Source organism: Pinus tabuliformis, chromosome 2_2, assembly GCF_031772625.1.
Source record: "Pinus tabuliformis cultivar Carrire ecotype Pingquan chromosome 2_2, CPIR1, whole genome shotgun sequence".
Lineage (NCBI taxonomy): Eukaryota > Viridiplantae > Streptophyta > Pinopsida > Pinales > Pinaceae > Pinus > Pinus tabuliformis.
The window spans coordinates 527552301-527577892 of NC_142300.1; the positions used below are offsets into that span (position 1 = coordinate 527552301).

A 25592-nucleotide genomic window follows, 5' to 3' on the forward strand; every position below is an offset into this window, starting at 1 on the left:
GTAAAAGACTAAACTATTATATTGTGTACAAGAGTCAAAAATACATCATGGTGAAACAAGAGAGAATCAGGCTCTGGGTATGTCACCCGAGAGCAATTGAGGCATCCAAAAAACTAGCCCACGCAGGGGCGCCAGACACAAAAGCCAGACTTCCATAAGAGCACGCCCACGCAGGGGCACCAACCATTACATCCCACGCAGGGGAGACTGACCTTACCCAAATCATTAACACAAAATTCAGGAACAGGGACATTCAACCAGGGCACGAAAGAGACCAGAAGCATGGTTACTATAACTGAGTCAAAAAACAAACAGCAGAAGACACCAGTCTAAGACCAAACAAAAAGCCATAGGAACCTTGTGCGCGGGCGTCATCAATCGTCCATTTGCACTTCAATCGTCCATAGGCTTCTCTTTCAACAGCAGTGGGAAAGGTGTCTTCCTCCTCGCCAGTTCCCGCCCTCTGTTCTTGCTTGCGTTGCTTTGCGTTTTCTGGATCTGCGGCCGCATCTTTAACCTCCTGCTCCTTATTAGCTTCAGGGGCCTCTGCTTCATGCTTCTGTTTGTCAGTCGTTCTCTGCCCCTGTTCATCCAGGGCGTCCTCATCTTCCCGGGCATTTTCTATGAACAAGACTGAGACATGCGCGCTGATCCGCGGAGTTATTTTGAATTTTATTGTTATGCTCAAAATGCATTAAAAGAAGTGTTTCAAGATCGTCGTAATTTTGTTTAGTTAAACAATCAAGAAAGTTGGTAGCGTCACAAATATTTTGAAATTTAATTCTAATATGAGTATAAACTAGATGATCTATGAGAGTTTTTTTAATCTTCAACCATATTACTAGTGTTGCAAAGGTGATAGACTTTTAAATTGTGCTAACACTCCTTTAGTAATAATCATAACTTAACGCATACATGATATGTACTATATGAGATTATAATTAAATGGATTAATAATAGTAACATACGCCATTATTTTCATAAAATAACCTTAACAAACTTATCTTTTAATATAAACCATAAAAAATATTAAAATAGTTAATGTAAGGAATCCAAATTGAGATGTGAAAGATTTGCTTTTGCAAGTTTATATAAATTTGTTTTATAAATTTTATCATGATAATTTTACACAAAAAATGGTGAATATCTACATTAAATTAATGAACTAAGTGACTTTCTAATTCCTCATTTTGAAAAAACTTAATTTAGTTAAAGTTCTAAATAATGGTATATATTGGACATATATGGTAAGCCTCAATCAACTTTTTTATTAACATAAAAGTACAAAAAATAAATAAAAATAAATTATGCTACTACTCACACTAAACATTTAATTTGATACTATTTTTTTTTCTCCTCAACTCTAAAATGGTGCAAACTTCCTACAATAGTATGTAATTGTGATGGTGATAATGATGATTATCATCCACTAAGACCAAAAATGGGTAAAAAGATATTACTAAAAGTTATTTCGAATTTTATTGTTAATATGCTCAAAAAGTATTAAAAGAAGTGTTTCAAGACCATCATAATTTTGTTTAGTTAAACAATCAAAAAGGTTGGCAGCGTCACAAATATTTTGAAATTTAATTCCAATATGAGTATAAATTGGATGATCTATGAGAGTTTTTTAATCTTCAACCATATTATTAGTGTTGCAAAGGCGATAGACTTCTAAATTGTGCCAACACTTTCTTAGTAATAATTGTAGCTTAACACATACATGAGATTTACTATATTCGATTATAATTAAATGGGTTAATTATAGTAAAATACACATCATTATTTTCATAAAATAACCTTAAAAAACTTATCTTTTAATATAAACCATAAAAACTATTAAAATAGATAATGTAAGGAATCTAAGATTAAGATGTGAAAGATTTGCTTTAGCAAGTTTATATAAAAAATTTTATAAAGCTTATCATGATAATTTTTACACAAAAAATGGTGAATATCTACATTAAAATTAGTGAACTAAGTGACTTTCTAATTCCTCATTTTGAAAAAACTTAATCTAGTTAAACTTCTAAATTCTAGATCCATTAAAAACTTCCAAATTTAATGAAATATGTGTTTTTACATCATTTATTTGTTCAATATTGTTGTATAATCAATTTATATCAATAATATTGAATACTTTTATCGTCGGACATGGATTCTAAATAAAGAAAAACACGCAGGGAGAAAAGAAAATAAAAAAAGAATTATGATATTATTATTCAAAACCTCACAGTCACAATGAGAAGAACCATTGCATCAAGTGCATTGCGGCTGTAAAATAATAAGTCTTCATCTCTAGCTTGCCATCCTCTAATTTGTCCTTATCCAACCTTTCAAATGAGTGCTTGGATATTCTTTTGTATGGATAGGAGTTAGTTTCCCATTTCGTTCTCGTAACTTCCCAAATAAGATTGCATAAATATTAATTAATTTGTCTAAACGAAATATATATTCCATCATTAAATGAATTCCCGCTCAAATCTTTCATGCAATAGACTTTTTTAAATAATTTTCGTACATTAAAAAGAAAAGACATGAATTACTTCTCTAATACTAAACATAATAATGAATGAAATTAAAATATAAACTCACTGTTTATACTTCCTCCTCATAATATTGTGTCACCTACCTTTATTAAATGATATTTGATTTCTACCTTAGGTAGAACTTGGTGAAATGTTTCCAACTATATAAAAATATTAGGTTATAAATTATATTTCACATGAATTTATTTTCTAGAACTCTTTACATTGCATAAAATCCAAAATATTGAATATGCATTAAATTTTAAATTCTTTTTCTTTTAAAACATTAAATGCTTACATTTCTATCAAATCTGTGATAAAGCTAATAATCCATTAAGCTAATAATCCATTAGATTTTTAAATCTGTGATAAAGCCAATAATCCATTAGATTTTTAAAGATGTACAACTAATATAAATTTAATAACATAAACAAATTAGATTTTCTAATATACTAGAAATAATTTCAAATTATTTATTAATCTCTTTCAACACTCCCCATCATAAATAATTTATAGCTGCACAATCACTGCATACAACCATTAGAAGTAAGATTCTGAGTGTAGAATGAAACAAGTTTAAAACATATATGTATTTTAAATCTAAAATAAAAATCTATGTATAAGTCTTAGATTTACATATTAATAGAAATTTTAAATATTATTAACTTAAACACGGGTGGGAAAAATGCACTTTGTTTAACGCCGCCATCTGATCCGATGGCGATAGTATATAATATGAGGGGAATTTTCGTTGAGGGACAAATCATACCTCAGGAGGAGGTAAGTCACGTGGAAGGTTAACAAGTTAGGTAGTAGGTAGTTATAGCTAATGGTGAGTAGTCATATACTATGTCCGCCACCCTTATTCCTTAAATAAACATTTCATGTGAAATGTCTTGCCTGTAATACGTTTGTAGGAGGTAGGTAAAGCCTATGGTAGGTATGTTTTATTTATTATTTTTTAATTTTTATTTAATTTCATCTCTTCTTAATTTATTTAAATAGTTTAATTTTTATACTAAATTTAATCCTATTATGTTTTATTTTATGTTGGTTTAAACTTAGTTTGTTTTTATTATTTAATTCTTAGGTTAGGTATATATTTAATTTAAATTATATTTATTTAATTTAATTTGGTTTATATTTAATTTTGAATTTTAATTTATTATAATAAGAATAGTTATAACTTATAAAAAGTTTATATAATTATTAATTTAAAATTAAGGTTTTATTTTTGTATTTAATATAATAATGAATTTTTTTTGGCAAGTTATAATGATTATTATAAGGTCAAATTTAATGTAAGGTAAAGATGAACATTTTGTTATAAAAATTCAAGCAAGTGATTTTTAATCATAAAACATAAGAGGAAGTCATATGGAGAGGGAGGCACAAGGTGAAACCAAAATAGAGAATCAGTTTCTAAAAGGGGGTCAAATCAATCACCAACATCTGACTCCAATTGGGGATTATACGTCCCTGTTAGGCATCATGAACTGAATACTCGATGCCTTCACATTGGGCATGGAGTCAACTCATGAGAAAAAAGAAAACTCAAAAGACAGAGTAAAGCCATAGAAGGAAAATATTTACATCTTAAAGTTTCAGTTGATCAATAGCTAGAATAAAAGAAAGATAAGTCACATGAGGCTCTACTACATAAAGATTAACGAGTTCAATAGTTATTCACATATATAAGACATTTGTTTGTGTATTTAGTTTACTAGGGTCACTATGATATGACTTAGAGCACATTGATCATAGATTAGTATGTCTCATTCTTCATAAGAGAATTCAACACCATATACAAGTCATACATGCTTACAACCACCTTACAACTAATGATTAAGAAATTGCATAAATCATAGTACTAATTAAGATTCATAAGAATGACTTTCATTTTGGAATAGGGTTTTATTGAAACTATGGAGACTAGTTATCAGGGATTTGGTTCCCTTTTGTTACATAACATGAGTTTCCATAATCGAATGTCGCTTCGTTGCCAGCAAGCCTTTTCAGTACCCTAATGGAGTCATCCACTATCCTAATGTAAGGAACTTTATGAATTCTTATTTACTCTTCATGTTAGAGGTGTTCTTTTATTTCAAGAAATATGTATTGTTTCAGAATTGGAGGATTACGCACTAGACTTAGTCCAATACCAATGACCTTGCTCTACTACCAACAAGCGTTCATAGCCTTAGCAAAGATGTCAGCATACCCCATCGGAAGATACCTCAACAGGAGTGGGAGGATTACACACCATGTTTTAATCTACCGCCACTAGCCTTACTTCACTGCTAGCGAGCATTTATAGCACTGACAGAGATACTAGCACACCCCACCTAAGAAAACATAGGTTCCTATCCCTAGGGTAGTATGGTGATAAGGGAAGGTCTCATGCATGGTAGCGATTTGACTAACTAGTTCCACCAAAGTTTCAATTATATTTTATGGAAGTCAAATCTTATGGTTATAGGTCTAACACTTGTGTGTTAATGCAATCCATGATGGTAGTCATGTGTAAGCAATATGAGAAGAAATATGTGGTGAGAAATGTTCGATATAAAGTTGACATTGTTAAAGAAACTGATATTTGAGCCATTTGAATGATAGTTATCCCTCAACCATGATTTTCAAACAAAGTCTTTAAATATGTATTAAAAACTTGTTAATATAGTGCATACTAAGGTCTCATAGATCCATATTTCATTCTATTTATAGTCACATAAGTATCCTTTAAGATGTAAAGAATTTCATCTTTATTCATTCTAAACTACAAAGCACAACGAAGAAAAAGTTTATTTATGTACATAGTTTATGTACATTAGTGTTTTCAGAAGAAAAGTTGTTCAAAGAAGTCAACAACCAATGTAACTAGAATAATAATTTATCAACTCCATAACTTTTACTTTTAAGTTTCAAAAATAGTAATATGTTAAGTCGTTGTAATAATGGGTAAGATGTTTTGCTCATTTTGTTCCTAAGGAAGGAGTTGATAACTACATAATGATAAGATGATGTTCTCCTAAAGACCTCTTCCATCCAATCATCCACAAAGTCATGAAACTTTATGTGATTATTTAAATGATGAAACATTTCTAACATTAATGTATTTGCAATATATTCATAATTTAATCCTCTCTCATAAAAATCTGAAAACATACTAGGATAAACCATGTGGCAACATAATTTTTTTTACATTCATGTTCTTTACAAGAAGAAGAATTATTGATAAAGTCATGTGTAGTGTCGAAGGTTTTATTAAAGAGTTGATGTATGTATGATGAAATAAACAAATGTATATTGGTTAAAACATAGTTTAGATTTAATTCATTTGCATTTCTATTTCCATATACCTTAACATTATCATGTGCATAATTACCATAAACAATTTCCTTGTTAGTTGCATAACCATGTTTATTACGGTTATTAATATGAAAATTCTTATAATTGTATGATAGTTGTGAATTTAAAGCTACAAGAGAATAATCATCATTGTATTCATCATACAAGGGCGTTTTGAGTAATCAACATAAACCTTATATGGACCAGTATTACAACTTCTGAAAACAGTGTCACATACATGTCCGTTTGTTTGAGAAAGGTCTTCCATAATTGATATCTGATTTTTGTAATCATGAATATATGGGGTTGATGTTGTGATAGACATAATTTATTCCTGAACTTTCCTTCACAAATTTTATCAATATAATGATCAGGGAAATCAAATAAAAAGGAACCAAAGTTGAGATTAGTGATTAAATCATTAGCTTCCTTAAGGTTCTCTTTGCAATCAGAATGAGATGTAATGCTTTGTTCAATTAAATATTCATAGGGCAAACACATTTCATTATAATTATTAGTTTCATCTTGTTGAAATGTCAACTTCATTATGAACATAAGATTCACTTTCTTGAAACTCTAAATGAGAATGATCACAATTTTCATCTAAACAACAATGATTTTCAATAAGTGAATTACAGGGATATATATTTGTATGATGTTCATAAAAAATGGCATGAAAATATTTTAAAGATGAAATACCACCTGGGGTAAGTTTCATGTACCATTTTCAATCTTTACCTTCTAATGACATCATGAATAATTTCATCAATACGTCCTCATGTCGAATCTGAATCTTTGGAATGTAGTTGTGGAACTCTTTGAGGTGTTGTGTTAGATCATCATTCTCATCTTCACAAAACCGAGGTAGGTAAGTATCCCATTCATCTACATCTCGCATTTGATTAGGAAAACCTAGTATATTGCAAAAAACGAATGGAGCAAATCATTTAAAAATAGAAGCACAGAAAGAAGCCATCAAACAATCAAGGGGTCGTCTAGTGAAAAACAAAACAAAGAAATATATACTTGAAAACCTTTAAGGCACGTGCAATTGTAACCATTTCCACCAATAGGTCACAAATTTAACTGATTAACCCAGTTACCAGGAAAAACAAACTTTAACAATTTGTTCCCCGACAACGGCACTAGAAGAATGTTGGTTCTCAATTTCCCTGGTAATGGATGACAACTCAATAAGACATTCACTAAGGATCAGAGATTCTCCTGCTTTAGGTGACAAAGGATGGCCTCCCTTACACCACAGGGGGTATTCCCTGGTAATATTGTTAATTAAAGAAATATTATATTTAAGCAAATAGATATGGCCAGGTTAAAGATATGAGAGTGTTTTAAATAAAATAAGGTTTTTAGGGAAAGAAAGGTGGTATACACATAACCTATGAAACTTATCAAAATAAAATATCATTTATGACAAAATGAGGTTTAAATAACATATCATAATTCACACACACAACATTAGAGTTAGTGCAAATTTAAATTTAAAACAAAAGGAAAAGAACGAAATTAAATTAAATTGGCTTAAATGCATCTAATTGAAATGTATAGTTAAAACAATATAATATCAAGTATCAATATTAATTTATCTTACACAAACAATTAGAAAAATTTATTTAATTATTTCTAATAATAAATATTGGAGAAAAAATACATCAAAATAATGTGTGAAAGATTTGAGAATTTGATCAAGTCAAAGTATTCTCAATTAATCACATTTGCTAGTGAAGTAAATAATGAAAAAAAATAATAAAATTAAAAGAGGGAATAAATTAAAAGAATTGGTTTTAATAACATCCAAATTTAATGTGCAAGTAAACCCTAGATAGCATGTATCATTAGAATTTCAACCAGCAACAAATAAACTCAAATATGATTTTAAAAACCCTTTAAATATCAAGTATTCAAAGCATTTAAATCATTTATGTGTTCAATATTGTTGTTCAAAACAAAGAAAATTAGGTAGGGAGAAAAGAAAAAAAATGTGATATTGTTCTTTAAAACTTCATAGTCGCAATGAGAAGAACCACTGCAACAAGTGCATTGTGGTTGTAAAATAATAAGTCTTCATCTTCAATCTTCCACCCTCTAATATGTCCCTATTCAAACCCTCAAATGAGCGCTTGGATCTTCTTTTGTGTGGTTGGGAGTTAGTTACCCATTTCGTTCTCGTAACTTCCCAAATAAAATTACAATAATAATCATGATTTTGTCTAAACAAAATATATATTCAATCATTTAAATGAACTCCCGCTCAAGTCTTTCATTTAATAAGCTTTTTTAAACAGATTTCCTATATTCGAAAAGAAATACATGAATTAGTTCTCTAATATTAAACATGATGAATGAATTTAAAATATAAACTCATCCTTTATAATTTGTCCTCATATTATTGTCTCACGTATCTTTATTAAATAATATTTGATTTTTACCTTAGGTAGAACTTGGTGAAATTTTTCCAGCTATATAAAAACATTATGTTATAAATTATATTTCACGTAAATTTATTTTCCAAAACTCTTTACGTTCAATAAAATCTAGAATATGCATTAAATTTAAAAACTTTTTTCTTTTAAAACATCGAATGATTACATTTCTATCATTCATTCAATTTTTTAATATTTACCATTAGTATAGATTTGATAGAAGAAACCAATTAAATTTTCTAATATACTAGAAACAATTTCAAATTATTTATTAATATCTTTCCACACTCCTCTTGTCATAAATATTTCTACCTACGCACTCTCTCCATTCAACCATTAGAAATAAGATTCTGAATTTAAAATAAAGCAAATCTAAAACACATACCCCACAAGGAGGTAAATCACGTGGAAGGTTAACAAGTTTGGATGGCACACATTTCATTTTCATATTAGTTTGTAGTACGTAGTTATAGTTAATAGTGGGTAGGCATATATTAACTAAAACATTCCATGTGAAATGACTTGCATGTAATACGGTAGGAGGTAAGTAAAGGGTTGGGTAGGGGGGTTAAATGTATTAGTTTAATTTTTATATTAAGTTTAATATTTTATATTGGTTTAAATTTAGTTGGTTTTTATTATTATTTTTTATGTTAGGTTTATATTTTACTAGTTTATATTTATTTAAGGTTTATTTTTTAATTTTAATTTATTATAATAATGGTTATAATTTATAAAAATTTATGTAATTAGTAATTTAAAATTAAAGTTTTAGTTTTGTATTTAATATGATAATATTTTTTTATAAATTAGAATGATTATAAGGATAAATTTAATGTAAGGTAAAGACGCACATTTTGTTATAAATATTTAAGGAAGTTATTTTTTTAATATAAAATATATAAGGAAGTTATATGGAGAGGGAGGCACAAGGTGAAACTCACATAGAGAACCATTTTCTAAATCGGGCCAAATAAAGCACCAACAGGACTACAAAGAGACAATCTTGGAATTTAAAGAGATAGTCTTTCACTTCAAATTCTTGCATTAGAATACAAACAAACAACAAGTTATGTATATAAATAGATGTACTTTTGGGTGGAAGAATGGTTAAGAAATTGATTTTTGTGAGACCTAGTTTGTAAATTACCTGACAAAGAGAGAAAGAGGAAGAGGGGCATATGTGAAGTAGAATTGAGAAGGAGGAGCAAAAGACAAGCAACTGTAAAGATGGCATAGATAGAGTACATAAAAAAACTAAAGAAAAAGAAGAACTCGAAATTAAAGATCAGGAAAGCGAGTATATTAAAAATTTCATGTATCAGGGGATTGGTGTCTCTTTTTAGGTAGTAGCATGAAAAAGAACAATTTGGAGCATATAAGAAGAGGGAGTGGGTGCTACTAGCAAGTTGTAGCTTGTAGAAGAAAAGAGAGGTTGAAGCCTCTTGTAGGTGGGTTCCTACAAAAGTTGATGTAAAAAGCAAGTGGGTGCTCGCATATCTTGCAATTTGGTGCTTACATACTAGTTGGTGCTAGTACATTATAAAAGAAGATTGACAAGAAGAATAAGAAGAGAAAGCGTTCGATAATTTTTCTCCCGAAAGGGTTTCCACCTAAAATCCCTGGTGTTCATATATTATGATTGCGCTCCTTGTGTAGATTGAATTTGTTTTCGCATGTATTGTGTTTTTAATTTGTTGCTCATATGTTTAATTGATCAATTAATGGATAAATTAATTAGTAATAAGAAGTAAGAATTGGTTAATGATGAATTATACCAATTCAGCCCCTCTCAGTATAACCAAATTTCCAATAGTTGAGTGCCTTGTATTAATAAAAGTTAATATCCATTTAATGATTTTTGAAAATCCAATTTAGATTATATGAAATAATAACACATGTTACTATTTACTTGGTGGAAAAAATTAATAGCAAATCACATTAAACAAAAAAAACATGTAGGAACAACAAATTTTAATAAGCATTTATTTGTGGAATGGTTACGATCATTATTTTATATTAACTAAGATGAATGAAAATTTATAAAAAAAAAAACCTAGAACACAATAACATAAAATATTCTTTAGAATTAAAAAGAAAAAAATAAAAAATGATTATGGTGAAGGTCGATATGGAATATAAAATTGTTAAAATTGGATTAAAAGGAGGTTATAATTAGTGTTTTCAATAAGATTAGAAAAACCTAGTCATGCTCAAATCAAAGCAAAGGAGCGGATTACACAAATCAAGGAGGTGGAGGTGGTTCCACTAAGAGCGTGGTTCCAGTAAGATCCTCTAACTAGGGGTGGAGTGGATTACACAAATCAAGGAGGTGGAGGTGGTGTTACTAAGAGCTTCCAACTAGGGGTTGGTTTAATAATAGTGGAGTGGATTACACAAATCTAAGGAAATGGAGGTGGTGTCACTAAGGGTTTCCAACTAGGTGTTGGTTTAATAACAGTATGAGGTGGAGTCGTTTATTATTTATACTTAGGTCATTGGTTACATAAGAGTATTTTATAACCTCAAGGGTTAAGGGAGAATCTCATAGGGAATCCACATGCTAAGGTAACAAGGTAACTGTAGAATATTTAAAATCATGGCATTGTTCTCACAGAAGAGTTAAGTGCACAAATCAAAGCAGCCAAATCAAGGAGGTGGAGTCACCAAGTACATAACCTAAAGGGAATTTGTGCATCCCATCTAGGAATTTGATTCATGGATTTGTTCACCTTAGGAGTTGGTTCGTAATTTTATGAGAGGATTTTAGAACCTCAAGTGAGTGCACTAGAGTTAGAAATTTACATTCAAATTGAACAATTTTTATTAGTTAGTTTTGGATAAGAGATTATTAATATGATGTACTCAATTATTTTTTATTTTTATTTTTTAATTATTATTATTATTATATTTTTGTTGAGAGGAGCTGTCCATTATAATATGGAAGAGATGTTGTAATGTTCTTTTATTTAAACATTGTGACTTCATTAAATAAAAATAAAATAAAATTTAAATTTAAAAATTATAACAATGCTTATAAATAGGCATAGTCTAACTTATTGACAAAATGACATTTTTTCTAGTTAATTTTAACCAAAATCTGGTAGAATTTTTTAAAAACTTGAGTTTAAGTTGCTTAAATTGTAGAATTCTAGTGCCCCAGAGTTTTTAAGGGTGTTGAATCCATTTAGACATTCAAAAATGTATTTTAAACTACACAAAATCACATTCTTGCTTGAAATTGTATCACACAATTCTGGTAAAAAAATTATTTTGTAATGTTAGACTACCCCTTGTTACAACATTTCACATAAAATTGAGGTCATTGAGTTAATTTATTGTTGGTGATATATATATATATATATATATATATATATATATATATATATATATATATATATATATATATATATATAAAACCTAGATTCATGGAGTATCCTAGGTGCACATCTTTTCGCAAGTTTTGCTTTCAAAAACAATGTTGACACTTTAAGAGATTTATGGCATGTATATTTCCACACTTAGTAACATAATGTTGTTGAAACCTTTTGGTAACCTATGTATTTTGTTTGAAGAGTCTGAGGTTTCGGGTAAACACTTCACCCATCTTAACAGATAAGAAGCTTAACTGTAGATGGGTGAAGTGTTCATCTGAAACGTCTCTTCAAACAAAATACACAGGTTCTCTTCAAACAAAATACACAGGTTTAGAAGGTTTCAACAACCTTAAGAAATTTTATTTCTTTGGGAGCTTAATAAATACAGAGTTAAGATGAATCTAAATTGATTTATAAAATATAATAAACTTGCTTTCTTAAATTTTATTTTTTAAATCAAAATTTGTGATTTATTTCATTTTTTTTAAATAAATATTTATATTTTATCCTTTATATATGCTTTACATAAATACATATTAAATTTATTTTAAGTTTAATAATTAATTTATGTTTTTGCATTAATTAATGCACCAGCTTGTGAGGTTTTGACTTAGATTTAAAATATAAAATAAAATATATTTTACAATATAGACAATTATTTTCCTATTTATATTGTTCATTTATTTATACTAACACATCCACATTAATAAATGTGATCCCTCTCCCTATTTGATAAATCATGCTATAAAAAATTGACTACTTTAGGGAATACCTGAAATACTACAAATGCAATATGACAATTTCACATAGGATTGAAACCATACTTCTTGTCACAGCTCAATGAATACAGTATCGGCAAATTTAATAGAATTTGTATTATTGTTATAGCGATACAGACATCATATATGGAGAAATGCTGCTGTAATTTAGTTTATACATTATTGAAACTTTTCAATCCTGAATTTACATCGAATAATTTAGATAGGAGGATGGATTGGTATAGTTCTAATCTGTGGCTACCCCACTTTCACTTTCAGTTCACGATTGAATGATTGGAAGAGCCTATATGGAAATCATTGACAGAACATTCGGGCATTGTGCCCTTGGGATATCGCTGAAGATCTTGGCAGTAATCGTAGGTCATGTAATTCTTTCTCACTACCTCCAAAGCTCGAATCTGTTCCTGGTTCATCTTCGGAGAAATAAAACAATCCAGAAACCCCTGTGAGCAGTATCGCATATCGTCATCGTTCGTGGAAGAGCAGCCGATGGTGATAAAATGGGTGTAAGTGGAGAGGAATGGCTCGTAACTGTAGTTGGCTTTGTATTGTCCTCCATCGGTGGCCCATGCAGAGGCGTCCCATATTGTTGCATAAACCGACATGGGCTTCGAAGGGTATGTCACTCCCAGGCTCTTCACCCTCGGAAATCTTCTGATGGGGATACTGTCCACCATAAACCTGCCACACAGTAAAAAGATGGTAAATAATGAGAAATAACTCTGGAATTTCGCAAGATTCTCTATTTCAAGAATATTTTGGAATTAGATGCATGGAATATTCAATATTCCGGATCAATTCACCAAAAAAATGCCCCCATAGCATTTTAATAACAAAAAATACTCAACCTCAAAATAACAAAAATGACTTTATGAATAGAACTCGCTGAGCTTAAGTCGATTGCTGATTCCCAAAATATGTGAGGAAAATTGACAACACCATATCCTTCCCATTCCGGAATATTCAGTAAATCAGCAATTGACATAAAGATGCCCAATTGAACTAACCTCAAACCCCCACAATATATATAATGTAGATTTCATATCATCCAAAGACAAAAAAATTATATGTAAATTATATGATTATACATACAAGATTTGATGAGGCGTCCAGAGAATGGTGTAGTCGTGAAAGTCTTTAGTAGGGTCGAACCAGAGATGGAATTGCTGTTCCCTGCCAATCAGATTTGGCCCATCTCCTGTCCCGTTCCCATACACGTTGGTCTGGAGTTTGTAAGGCTCACCTGGTATTGTTCCCAGAAACTCTATGTCTATCTCGTCATGCCACCCTTCATAAACTTGATTGTTTGACAGCTGAAACATCACCATTCCAGTCAATAGACAAAAAATTATACTCACATTTCTCTGAGTCAATTTCCATATGATCTTCTGACAGTCAATTCATTAATTGATGCATGAAACACAAATAGAAAATGCAGATGAATATAGTTACATAGAATGAAGTGATGATTCCTGCGGTATAGCCCCCCTGAAGTTTAACAGCAGCATTGAACAAGCCATACATGTATGGTTCGTTTGACTTGAATCCACTGCCTAATGCCACAAACAGAGCACATATCACGTAGTTTCTCAGCATGATAAACAAGTATAATCAATAATTGAACTATAAAATCACAGTCTTGTAGAGTTGGTTTATGAGACTTTTTATTTGTGGGGAAAGAAATCCCTCTGACACATCCTATCTCCACTAATGCAAACAGAAAAGATAGAGAATATAATTATTCTTGAGAAACTACAGAGCATAAGAAGTGTGTTTACCAGATGATCTGTCTAATGTGAGTGTGACTGAGGACTCATCTTTGGAAACATTTTGGTGTTTCCCACCCCAGAGATTACCATAGCCCTCTGAAAATTTCAGAGTCTTCAAATAATTCATCACAGGAACACCAGGTAAGGATGGTATAGCAGGATTTTTGTCTGCAGAAGCCAAAACCTTCTTGGATATTACTGGACTGTGAAGCAGTCCAACAAACAGAAAGAAGAAGAATACAATACTCTTCCAGCCATTGTAATAGGTGAGGAATACTGACAGTTGGTTAGCCATCATACACTACCAGTAACCAAATACTCTCAAGAAATTCGTTGGTTGATCTTCTATGAATGGATCAAATTTATAGTGCAACTACTACAACTACTCCACTAGACGAGGGAGCACATCAAGCAATTTTTCAGCACTATTGGCTTGTGTGAACAAAACTGTAAGATTTATAGATAATGACGAGTGACCAATTATTGTGCATCAATACAATCTTGACGTCTGGTCTAGCTTAGGGCTTGCTTGCCTTTCACTCTTAAACCATGTTATATACGAGTAGAGAGTGGCAGTCGAAATAAGCATAATCAAGAGTATGGAATACTCAATAGCCACAGTGCACAGCACCTTGAATGCTAGCCTTATTAGTAATGAGTAATCTCTCGGCCAACTCTCCATTGCTCCCAAAGAAATATGGACACTTATAATGGAGTTTGCTGCTTCGTCTCCGAATTTTATACGACACTTCTGCTTCCTTACGCTCACCAAATTGTTGTGACATGTCTATTTTATTTCACATTTTGAGTTTCATTTTATGACAAAGGATGATAAACTATGGCCATTACATGTCATGGTCAACAGTATTTCCGTTGGTGTAATACAACTCAACGACATAAGATAGTGACAATGAAACTCATGCATAAAATGGTTACACCATTTTTATTTTAAGAAAAACAACTCAATTAAGAGTGTTATAACAAAAGCAACACAAAGAAACTAGCATGGTTGCAGTGTTGGTGGACATGCACCTAGTTAGTTTTAATTAGGTTTAGTGAAATTCTAGTGTTTGTATGTGATGTGCATTTGGTTTTAATTATTCAAATTGAGTGCTTACATGTGGTGTGTATTTGGCTTTAGTTAGTTAACTCTAGTGCTTACAAGTGGTGCATGTGCACATTAACATAACATAAAGCACAATTAATTTTAGTTAGCTTTAATCAGCCTTAGTTATTGTATATACAACTAACTTAGTTGTTTTATGTATTGATTCTCAAATGAATATTGAGTAATTGAATTCATTGTGTGTTCCAATTTTCTTTTTCAATTCTTGCAAGTTTGTGTCATCATTTTTCCGCTAGATCTGTATCTGTGTTCTAATAATTTTACATGATATCAAAGCTACAGGGGCTTGGAGAAGGTGCATGAATAGTCTTTTGCAGGTTTGAAGATCAAAGAATTGGAATTGTTCGGAGATTTGATTTGTGGATCAGAATATTAGAGATTTGTTGCAATTGTTGCTATAACTACAAGGTGAAAGAATGGAGTTCCCATCTCCATCTATTCTTACTCCGTATAACTACTTCCAATAGAAGCAAAAGATTTTGCTTCACCTCAAAGGCAAAGGCTTGTATCAGATAGTTATGAATATGGAAGCTGAACCCAATAGCGCCATTGAAAAATCCAAATACTTTAACAGGATGGAAAAGGCTTTTGGTCTTCTATTCTTGTCCATATCTCCTGCATTGTGTTTCTATGTGGACACATGTAGCACTTCGAATAAGATTTGGACAAGCTTGGAGAACTTATTTGGAAAGCAGGATGAGATGCAGGTTCATATTCTCGAAAATGAGCTAAATTCCTTAGATCCAAACAACTTTGAGAACATTCAAGATTTGTTTACGATATTCATATCATTGCTTCTTCAATTACAAGATTGCGGGATTGATAAATCCAAATAAGAAGGCCAATTGATCATTTCTATTTTGTCTAAATTAGGTCCTAAATATGTTGTTTTTGTTTCTACATTTCATACAATTAGACTTGCAACTAGAGATAAATGGAAAATGCCCAAATTTGATGCATTTATTGAGTCTCTCATTCATGAGCAGGATAAGATCATCAAAATGGGTTCATTAAAGTCTTCAAATGCACATGCACTTGCCATGCATGAGAAATGAAAGTCCAACTCGAAACCAAATCAGCAATCTAAAGGCAAAGGAAATGCAAGAGATCTAGATCCAAGAAAGGGAGGAAATCCAAAACCTCCATATGGCTCTTCCAACTCCAAGGGTAAGAAGGGAAAGAAAGGAAACTCCAAGTGTCCTTATTGTAACAAAGGCTATCATCCTGAATCCTCTTGCATGCAGAAGACTATTGCTCTGATGGCAAAGACTCTTCAGCAAAATCATCTAGGTCAACACGTTCCATAAAGTGCCAAGAAGAAGATTGGGGAAAAACCATTAGAAACAAGGGGTAATGATCACACTTTGATTGCCCTTCATTCTACACCGCAAGAATGGATCATCGATTCAAGAGCTTTGCATCAGATGGCTTCTTCAAAGGAATCTTTTTCTTCTCTACATGCATACTTGGGACCTCCTATTCTCATGGGGGATGACTCTGCAGCTGAAGAAAATGACAAGGAAGAGTTCAATACGAATGGAATTTTTGAGAATGTCTTGCAAATTCCAAGGATATATCTTAATCTTCTTTTAGTGTGTCAGATGACACAAAGAGGCACCAGAAGGAAAGTGGAATATACCCCGGATTCCATGAGCATTTATGATATGCAAACCAGCTTGAAGATTGCATCTGGCAAGGTAAATGATCAATCTCATCTATATATATTTTCCGATTATGTTCCTCAGTCACATTCTATTCTTCTACTTACGCGTGAAAATGAAGAAAGTAGGATTTGGCACGAGAGATTTGGGCACTTGAATTTTAGATATATGCAACAAATTAGCAAGCAAGGGATGGTTAAAGGATTGTCGACCATTGAATTTTCAAATGGTGTTTGTAATGGATGTGCTCTTGGAAATGATCCACAAGACAAGTTTGAGAAGGGGCATACATGGAGATCCTCTTCACCTTTGGAGCTTATACACAGTGATCTCATGGGTTCATTTCCAATACCTTTAATGACAAAAGCAAGATATGTGTTTTCATTTATTGATAATTACACGAGATTCACTTGGGTTTGCTTCCTGAAACTCAAGTCTGAAGTTTTTCTGCGTCTAAATATTTTTAAAGCGCATGTGGAAAATCGGTTTAGAAAATGCATCAAGATCATCCACACAGATAATGGGAAGGAATATGTCAACAAAGATATCCAAAATGTTTATAACAAAGCAGGAATACAGTTGCAACATACATTTCCTTACACTCCACAACAAAAAGGGGTGGCTGAAAGGAAAAATAGATCTTTGAAAGAGATGGTCGGTTGCATGTTGCATGCAAGATCTCTTCCATCAAAATTGTGGGTTGAAGCTATCAATTGTGACTCATAGGAAGGATCCTCTTTCTTCTTATAGTATATGGTTTCGGGTTCTCCTTATCCTAGTTTGGTGCATCTGAGCATGTGTTATAGACAAGGTGGGGAGGGGGGGATGACAATGAGCAAATCAAACATGAAGTGACACATGGCTAGTTTCAATCTCCAAATGAAGCATTCCCCAAATTTGTTTCCAGATTCATCTATTTGGGGGAGAGGATGCTTTGAAGGCTTTAGGCAGTACCCCTATTTGACTAAGTATGAGCCCCTTTGTAGGTTTGAGAAATAAGTTCAGTGTCAAACCTCACCGTCGGGGTATGCTCTAGCTCCAAGAAAGTCACCTAGTTAAGAAGACTAACTAGTGATACTTCCAGGACTGCTCCTCTGTCGTATGTGGGAAATTAATCAATCACTAACCGATGTCGGCGATGCTAAATTGTTAGTTTCGGCGAAGTTATTAGGGGGTTTGCGCCGAAACTTTCCGAGAGTAAATATGTTCTAAAAGAAGTAATACTTCGTCAAGGAAGAGCCATGAAAAGCCAAGGAGAGAAGTACAGGAGCAGAGGTAGCAAAGTACTCATCGGCTTGACCAATTTTAGTATCAGTTCCCGATTCGATCGGATGAAGAGATATAATTTCGATCAACTTTAGTGAGTTAGCAAGATGGAATGAGGTCCACTAAGAGGGTCGAGACGGTGAGAGAAATTATCCCATCTTTGGGCACTCAAATATGGCAATAAGTATGTCGTCGCTTTGTTGACAACAGTTGTTCTCCGAGAGGCAGGGACGTCGATTCGGCTAGTGGGTAAATAGAAGGTTAGCAGGTACTATAATGAAAGGGAAGGTAGGGCTCTTCCTAGCCAGTGGGTGGCAGGCATGAAAATGCAATGGGGATATCGCCTTATGACTCGAATTGCTAAGACATAACAATATGGGGTAGGTTCAATACTCCAACCAAAGGTGCCATAAGGCCACTTGACTGTAAGGGAAAGGAGAATACTGGAAGGTAAAGAGGCTTACTGCTTGTTGGATCACATACATGCAGACCTATCTAGTTGGTTTTTCCAGATCACATACATGCGGACCTATCTGGCTGGTTGGTTGCCTTCTATGCTTCATCTTATTTCTTTACCATTGTGAGGAAATGAGTGCTTCAACTTGATCAACTGGCTCTTTAATTGATCCATAAGCAGGTGCTGGTTCAATTGCTTGTGGTGAATAAGAAGAATATCTCTTTGTGTTTTTTGTTCTGAGCTTTGACCTAAGTTTGGTGAAACAATCGTGGCCCTACACTTCCACCTCAATCCTCAACCCTTGACCTATAACTTGACATCACTACACTGCAGAACTTTCCTACCTCAACTTGCACTCCCTTTCCTAGGGTTCTTTTCACCTTTCCCTCATGGTACTGGTACACTATCGGTCATTTCGGTGTGAGTCGAAGGGACGGAGCCACAATAGAAATCATTTGGAACTTGCCTCATCGTAATACTCATCAGTAACTAGTTGTTACCTCATCTAAGCACTCCGCTGCTACAAAAAGGGATGTTGACGCAGAGGCGTTATCATTTTCCATGCGGTTGAATCTAACAGCGGACTGGTGGAAGCTTCAGTTCTGGGGATGGCTCCAAGGCTTATATGAAGCTCCTGTTGCTTACGGATCTACATAATCTGGGCTCTACATCTCCCTATGCTTCTAGGTATGCCTCTAGATTTGCTGCAACGAGGTTTTCTGACCACCACATAATCCAAGCCAAGCCATCCGGGAGTTCAATGATATCTGATAAAGGTAAACCAACCCTATCAGGACCACCCACCTTTTTTTATAGTATCTATATGTAATTACGCGCTTAATGGTAATTGTAAGCAAGGTATTTATTAATATTCCAATACAACAAGCCTCTCTCATTAGGAAAGAAAGGGAAAGGGATTGTTGCTTGATCGCTCACGCTGCCTACTTTGGCACAGCCAAGAACAACTTAGATTGGAACAGAATTTGGGAACTCTCCTCTCCCTATAGATTGGTGGTCGAGCGACTCTATCGAGTACCTCTCTTTAACAGTCGAGTCACTCCAGTTTTCCCAATTTGTTATTGACGCATTTCTCTGCTTCATCGACCTGCTGCCTGCCTCTACTATTACCAAAACAACCTTACCAGTGCTAAGATCCTACCCTTATTGAAGGTCCGTTAGCTACACCAAAGGTATCATGGGGCGCCAAAAAGCTAAGGGGAAATCACCCAAGTCGTTGATTCAGTTTCACAAATTGATACTGATTTCCATCTTGAACTGCTGGGTAACACATTCATAAGGGGGCGATAGGTGGTATCATGCCATCCATCTCCATGCCATGCTATTCTCTCTGCTCAAGTCTATAGCTGCTATACCGTACTTGCCTAAGCCTCCATCTTTTGGCTCTGTGTATCTAGCATGTGTGACATACACGTAGGGGGTTAACCCACATGCCCATAGGTTGGGTAGGAGCAATGCTCATTCAGCTATGTCGGGTGTCTCTGATAGACTATGTGGGGAGTGCCGTCCCGTCCCGTCCCGGTGGGACCGCCTCACAACATTTTCAGATCTCGAGCATGAGTGCACATTCCTACAAAGAAGAGAAAGGCTCTGGAGCCTCAGAGCGAGGAATGCATGTTTGTTGGATATTCTAATGAAGTCAAAGGGTATAGATTTCTTGATATCAACACTAAAGAGGTCTTTATAAAAAGGGGTGTAAAGTTTGAAGAATATGCTTTGCATGCACCACCAGATGAACCTATTACAATGTTTCCCTCAAAAACCAATTGATGAGTATGCAAATGATATTTCAGATAAGAATTTAGACCTAGATGATCCTTTTCCTACGACAACTGTTGGACCACTAGTCGTTGAACATCAAGATAATGCTTCCTCATTCAATTCGGAAGATTCTTGACCACCTTCAGCACAAAAATGGCACAACATGAGTGATCTCTTAGATTATCCCGCCACTATAGCTCATTTTGAGGAAGTTTCACAAGCGCTCTTAGTTATGGATGAGGAATACAACTCTCTCATTGAGAACCAAACTTGGGATCTAGTGTTGGCATTATGATTGATGTGTTGTCCTTAATGGCAACCTACCTGATGAGTTTTACTTTGATGGAAACCTATTTGATGAAGATCTAAACAGGATGTATCTACATGTGACATAGAATTTGATCAAAGGCATAGTAGTTCAGAGGTAGAGGAATGACAAAGTTGAAATTCCAAGAAGTATACGCGGGTTCTGTTAAGCAAAGTCGCGTACACACATGAGTATGAAGAGAAAATGCACCTACAATTTTCGTACCATGGTAATCTAAATACCAAGTGTCCTTACCATGGTATTGCCTTGCAGTATTGAGCCCAACAATGGATGTTTTTATCCCGTCTAAGAAAACCATCAACTGCAGTATGGTTTTGACCTGTGGTATTGAATAAAGGCTAAGATATATAAGGAGATGAAGATCAAAGTGGTAGTGTATGTGAAAGTGATGAATATCTTATGAATAGTTAGATCTGAAGAAAATATGCATGTAATGGGCTATTGATGTTTTTCTTGATCTAAAACTAAGTATGCACCCGAGAATTTAATGATGGATAAAATCCAATAGATCTTAGATGACAATCTTGATTATGAGGAGATTCGATATGTGTTGATAATGACTTGATGCATGATTTTTATGTGTATGTCGAGATATGGGTATGTCTGAAGTTTTGTGTTGCAGCGAAGGTTTGAATAAGAAATTGCAGATATGTACGTGGGTTTTATAGCCTGAAAGGCATGTACACACGCGGGTGTGATATTGGTAAGTCACGTATACATGGGTTTGTTTCCTAAAAAGCGTGTATACATGTAGATATGCTTTAAGCAAAGCGCGTACAGAAAATATGGTTTTGATGATAAGGATGTATGATCAGTTTATTCGATCTCTGTGTTTCTGTTGTCTGTCAATGAAGTCTTCTTGATGATATGGGCTTAAACATTGATGCTTTGATTAAGGATTGATTAATTGAAGTGTGTTGAAGATACTTGTTGTTTGTGATTAAAGTTCAGTGAAGGTTTTGTGGTTGTTTCAGAATGATGCAGTATTTATTTTAGAATCACAGTGGTTCAGCTTTCAGAATTCAGTGGTTTAAGATCTGTACGTGGGTATTCTTCATGGAAAGCGCAACACATACGAGTTTTCTACTATAAAGTAGCGTACATATTTTTACATATGGTTGATCAGGGTTTATAGTAACATAATCTGGTTTCTGTGACATGCATTAGGTTGATTGGTATTCTGGTTATAATGTTCTGATTGTTTTGGTTGTTCTGGTTCTTTAAGTTGATTGATTTGGATTTTAGTTGATTCAGTGATTGGGTTTTAGTGATTGGTTGGTTCTATTGGTTCAATGATTGGTTGGTTCAATGGTTGAGTTACAGTGATAAGTTTCAATTTTGATAATTGGTTTTAGGCTTAAATGTGGGTAGTGGGTCTAGTCTAAAAATTTAATGAAACATGGCCTACAAGTTGTGATATGTTGTAGCAGGTAGATCCAGTATGAAAATTTATGAAACGTGGTCCTCAGAGGTGTTGATGGTTGGAGCCTTCAATGAGGGAGTTGAAGTTTCTTTCCAGTGGTAGCTGGTAAATCAGATCAGGGGGTTGGACCTCCCTTCCAGTGGGTGTCGATAAACAAGATTAGGGGGTTGGAGCTCCCTTCAAGTGGGTGTTGGAGAATGAGCAAAGGTTGTAGCATTCTACAGGTGGCTACTTGCATACTAGTATGATTCTGTTCCAGTACAATATTGTGAGAAGTCTTTCTTTATATTAAAAACAAGACAAAGACGACAACAATGGTGGTTTTTTTTCCACATTGGGTTTCCACCTTAAATCTTGGTGTTCATGTGTGATGCTTATGTGTGATGGTTTATTTTGTTCTTACTGCACATGGTTACTATTTATATAATGTTGAATGAAGTATTGATGAATTGGCTTAATATAAACAGAAGATGAATTAACTGAGAAATGTGTTTTACAGGATATATGCTAGTTGTATGAATAACAATCATATACACACATGAGTTCCCTTTAGTAAAGTCGCATACAGAAATTAGGATATGAAATAAAAAAATTTAATAGTTTGAAAATACTTATTCACCCCTCCCTCCCCCTCTCAGTATTTTTCCTAAAAATTGGTATCAGAGCAGGTCCTTCGGCAAAGCTTGATCGCTTGAAGGAGATCCATCAAGATGAGTAGTCATGAAGGAGTATTTTCTATCAGACCTCCTATATTTAATGGAACTAACTTTTTCTTTTGGAAAGTTAGGATGAGAGCATACTTGTAGGCACTAGGAGTTGATGTATGGGAAATCGTTGAAAGTGGATATCAATATCTAGCCTCTATTCCTTCAGATACTGCAGGAAAGAAACAATATGAAACCAATGCAAAAGTTGTAAATTCCATCTTGGGAAGTTTGGCCGAGTCTGAGTTTGTGAAGGTAATGTAGCTGAACACAACAAAGGGAATGTGGGATAATATTATCCAAAGTTATGAGGGCGACACCAAGGTAAAAAGTGTTAAACTTCAAACATTCAGAATATAGTATGAGACATTGAAAATGCATGATGATGAAAGCATTGCAAATTTTTTTCTTAGAGTAGATGAAATTGTTAATTCCATGAGAAATCTTGGTGAAGAAATAAAATATGTTACTATTGTTGAAAATATTTTGAGATCTCTGACTCTGAATTTCGACTCCAAAGTCTCTGCTATTGAAGAAATGTAAGATCTGAAAAGTCTCACACTTGATCAACTCCATGGAATATTGGTAGCATTTGAGATGAGAAAATGTGGTCCTTCAGACATGAAAGAATCAGCCTTCAAACCTACTACAAAAGGAAAAGAAAAGGAAGAATTAGGTTATGTATCAGAAGAAGAAAAGGCAAACTTCATAAAAAAACTCCAAGTGGGTACTGGAAGATTCAGAGGTAATCTTCCTTTCAAATGTTTTGCTTGTGGTAGATTTGGTCATTATGTTGCTAAGTGCCCCTATAGAGAAAATTAGGAGAAAGGAAAAGAAGCTGCAAAAATAAATAGGAAGAGGTTTGAAAATAAGAGAAGTTTTTATACACATGAAGACAGTGATGGTCTTTCAAATGGTGAAGAAGGTGAGTCTGATCAAGATTGTCACTTACTTATGGCATTTGAAGATAAAAGTAATAATGAGTTTTATGGCCTAGAAGAAAATGGTACTTTTATTGAAAACTTTGACAAGAATATATTAGATGCAGTGATAGTTACAGATGTCAGCAAATATTCAAGTTTGGGAGCAACCCACTTTCTATTGATCAAGAATGAAGAAGATGAAGCATCATCAGGTATGGGGTTTTGTTCAAAATGTGATCCATTTTCTTGTCTATGCAACAATGATAGTGATGATGATAGTGAAACCACTGAACTTGCACTTATGGGTAAAAGTGAAAGTAAGCACTCTAAAGAGAAAACATATTAAAAAATGATACCTCTTGAAGCAACAAATCAAGGCAAGTTAGAATCAATGGACAATGCAGATGTGCCTATGCTAAGCAAAGATAATTATCAACAATGGAAAGGAAATATGAAGTATAATCTAATGAATCTCGATGTCTGACATCTAGTGTGCAATGGTTACACCAAGTTTCCTCCATTAGACAAGGAAGTGAAAAAGAACAGTAAGGCTTTGAGTAACATCTTTTGTAGCATATCTGATTCAATATTGAATAAGGTTATGCATTATACTACTGCAAAGAAAGTGTGGGATAAGCTACAAGAAATACATGAAGAAGTCCCAAAGGAAGATTTCTCAGGTAATCTTATATCTTAGAACAGAAGACAGGTTAGAAGAAATTTTTGATCTTAGAACAAAACTTGATCTTGCTTTGAAAAGGATTGATAATCTTAATGATAAGTTGCAGGCTCATGATAACAAGGATCATACTGGTATGATATCTAACCAATATTGTGAAGGTCTTGAAGCTAAGGTCGTTTGTCTAAGATCAAATCTTGAAAAATCAAATAAGCGGAATGAAGAACTACTTCAAGCATTTGAAGAACAAGAAAATGGGCTGAAAGAAGAGATTCTCAAATTAAAACAGAAAATGGAGGAAGGAAGAAAGGTTGAAGAAATTATGAAGAAGCAGTATCTAGAAAAGGAAAAGCAATATCATGTTGAGGTAAATATCCTAAAAGGTAAATTAGAAGAAAAAGATAAACATTTGCGATTTCAAGATAGTACTAAGATTTTGGATAATATTCTTAGTAGTCAAAGGTCTCCTGCCATCAAATTTAGTCTTGGTTTTCATGAAACTGTTGAAGGAGAATCTAGTTCACAAGCTAAGGCAAGGAATTCTAATGCAAAATTTGAAATGCTCAACAAAGAGATAAGAAGTCAATCTCATCAACAACCAAGGAAAGAAAATATTCAAATGGAATCATTTACTCCTAACCATAGAATTGTTAATCAATTTTCTCCTTTGATCAATAATGTTGAATGTTCTATATTTCGTAATTATGGACATGCTGCAGTCAATTACAAAAGTAGAATGTTTCAAGCTAATAACTATCTCACAAAAAGATCATCAGTTTCCAGGTACTTTAAGGGATATTGTTTCACTTGCAATATGTTTGATCACAAAGCCATCGATTAAAATAGAAGGAATATGAAACATATAAGTTGTTATGTTTGTAACAAGTTTGGTCACGTAACAAAAGAATGCATGAACAAGTCTATGGATCACCACAAACAACATGGTAAGTAACCATATAAGAACATTAATGTTAGAAGACCTGAAAAAGATGGATCCACCAACA

General features: G+C 33.4%; 1 protein-coding gene across 1 annotated transcript; it reads right to left on the reverse strand.

Annotated features, from left to right (window-relative positions):
- Nucleotides 1–12554: 12554 nt before the first annotated feature.
- On the reverse strand, nucleotides 12555–14637 carry LOC149193676 (putative xyloglucan endotransglucosylase/hydrolase protein 32). The gene is made up of 4 exons (XM_089406827.1): nucleotides 14252–14637; nucleotides 13926–14026; nucleotides 13566–13786; nucleotides 12555–13154 (listed from the first exon to the last, which is right to left on the reverse strand). The coding sequence occupies exons 1-4, from the start codon at nucleotides 14538–14540 to the stop codon at nucleotides 12728–12730; spliced, it is 1038 nt and encodes a 345-aa protein (XP_089262953.1). The 5' UTR covers nucleotides 14541–14637; the 3' UTR covers nucleotides 12555–12727.
- Between the last annotated feature and the right edge of the window lie 10955 nt (nucleotides 14638–25592).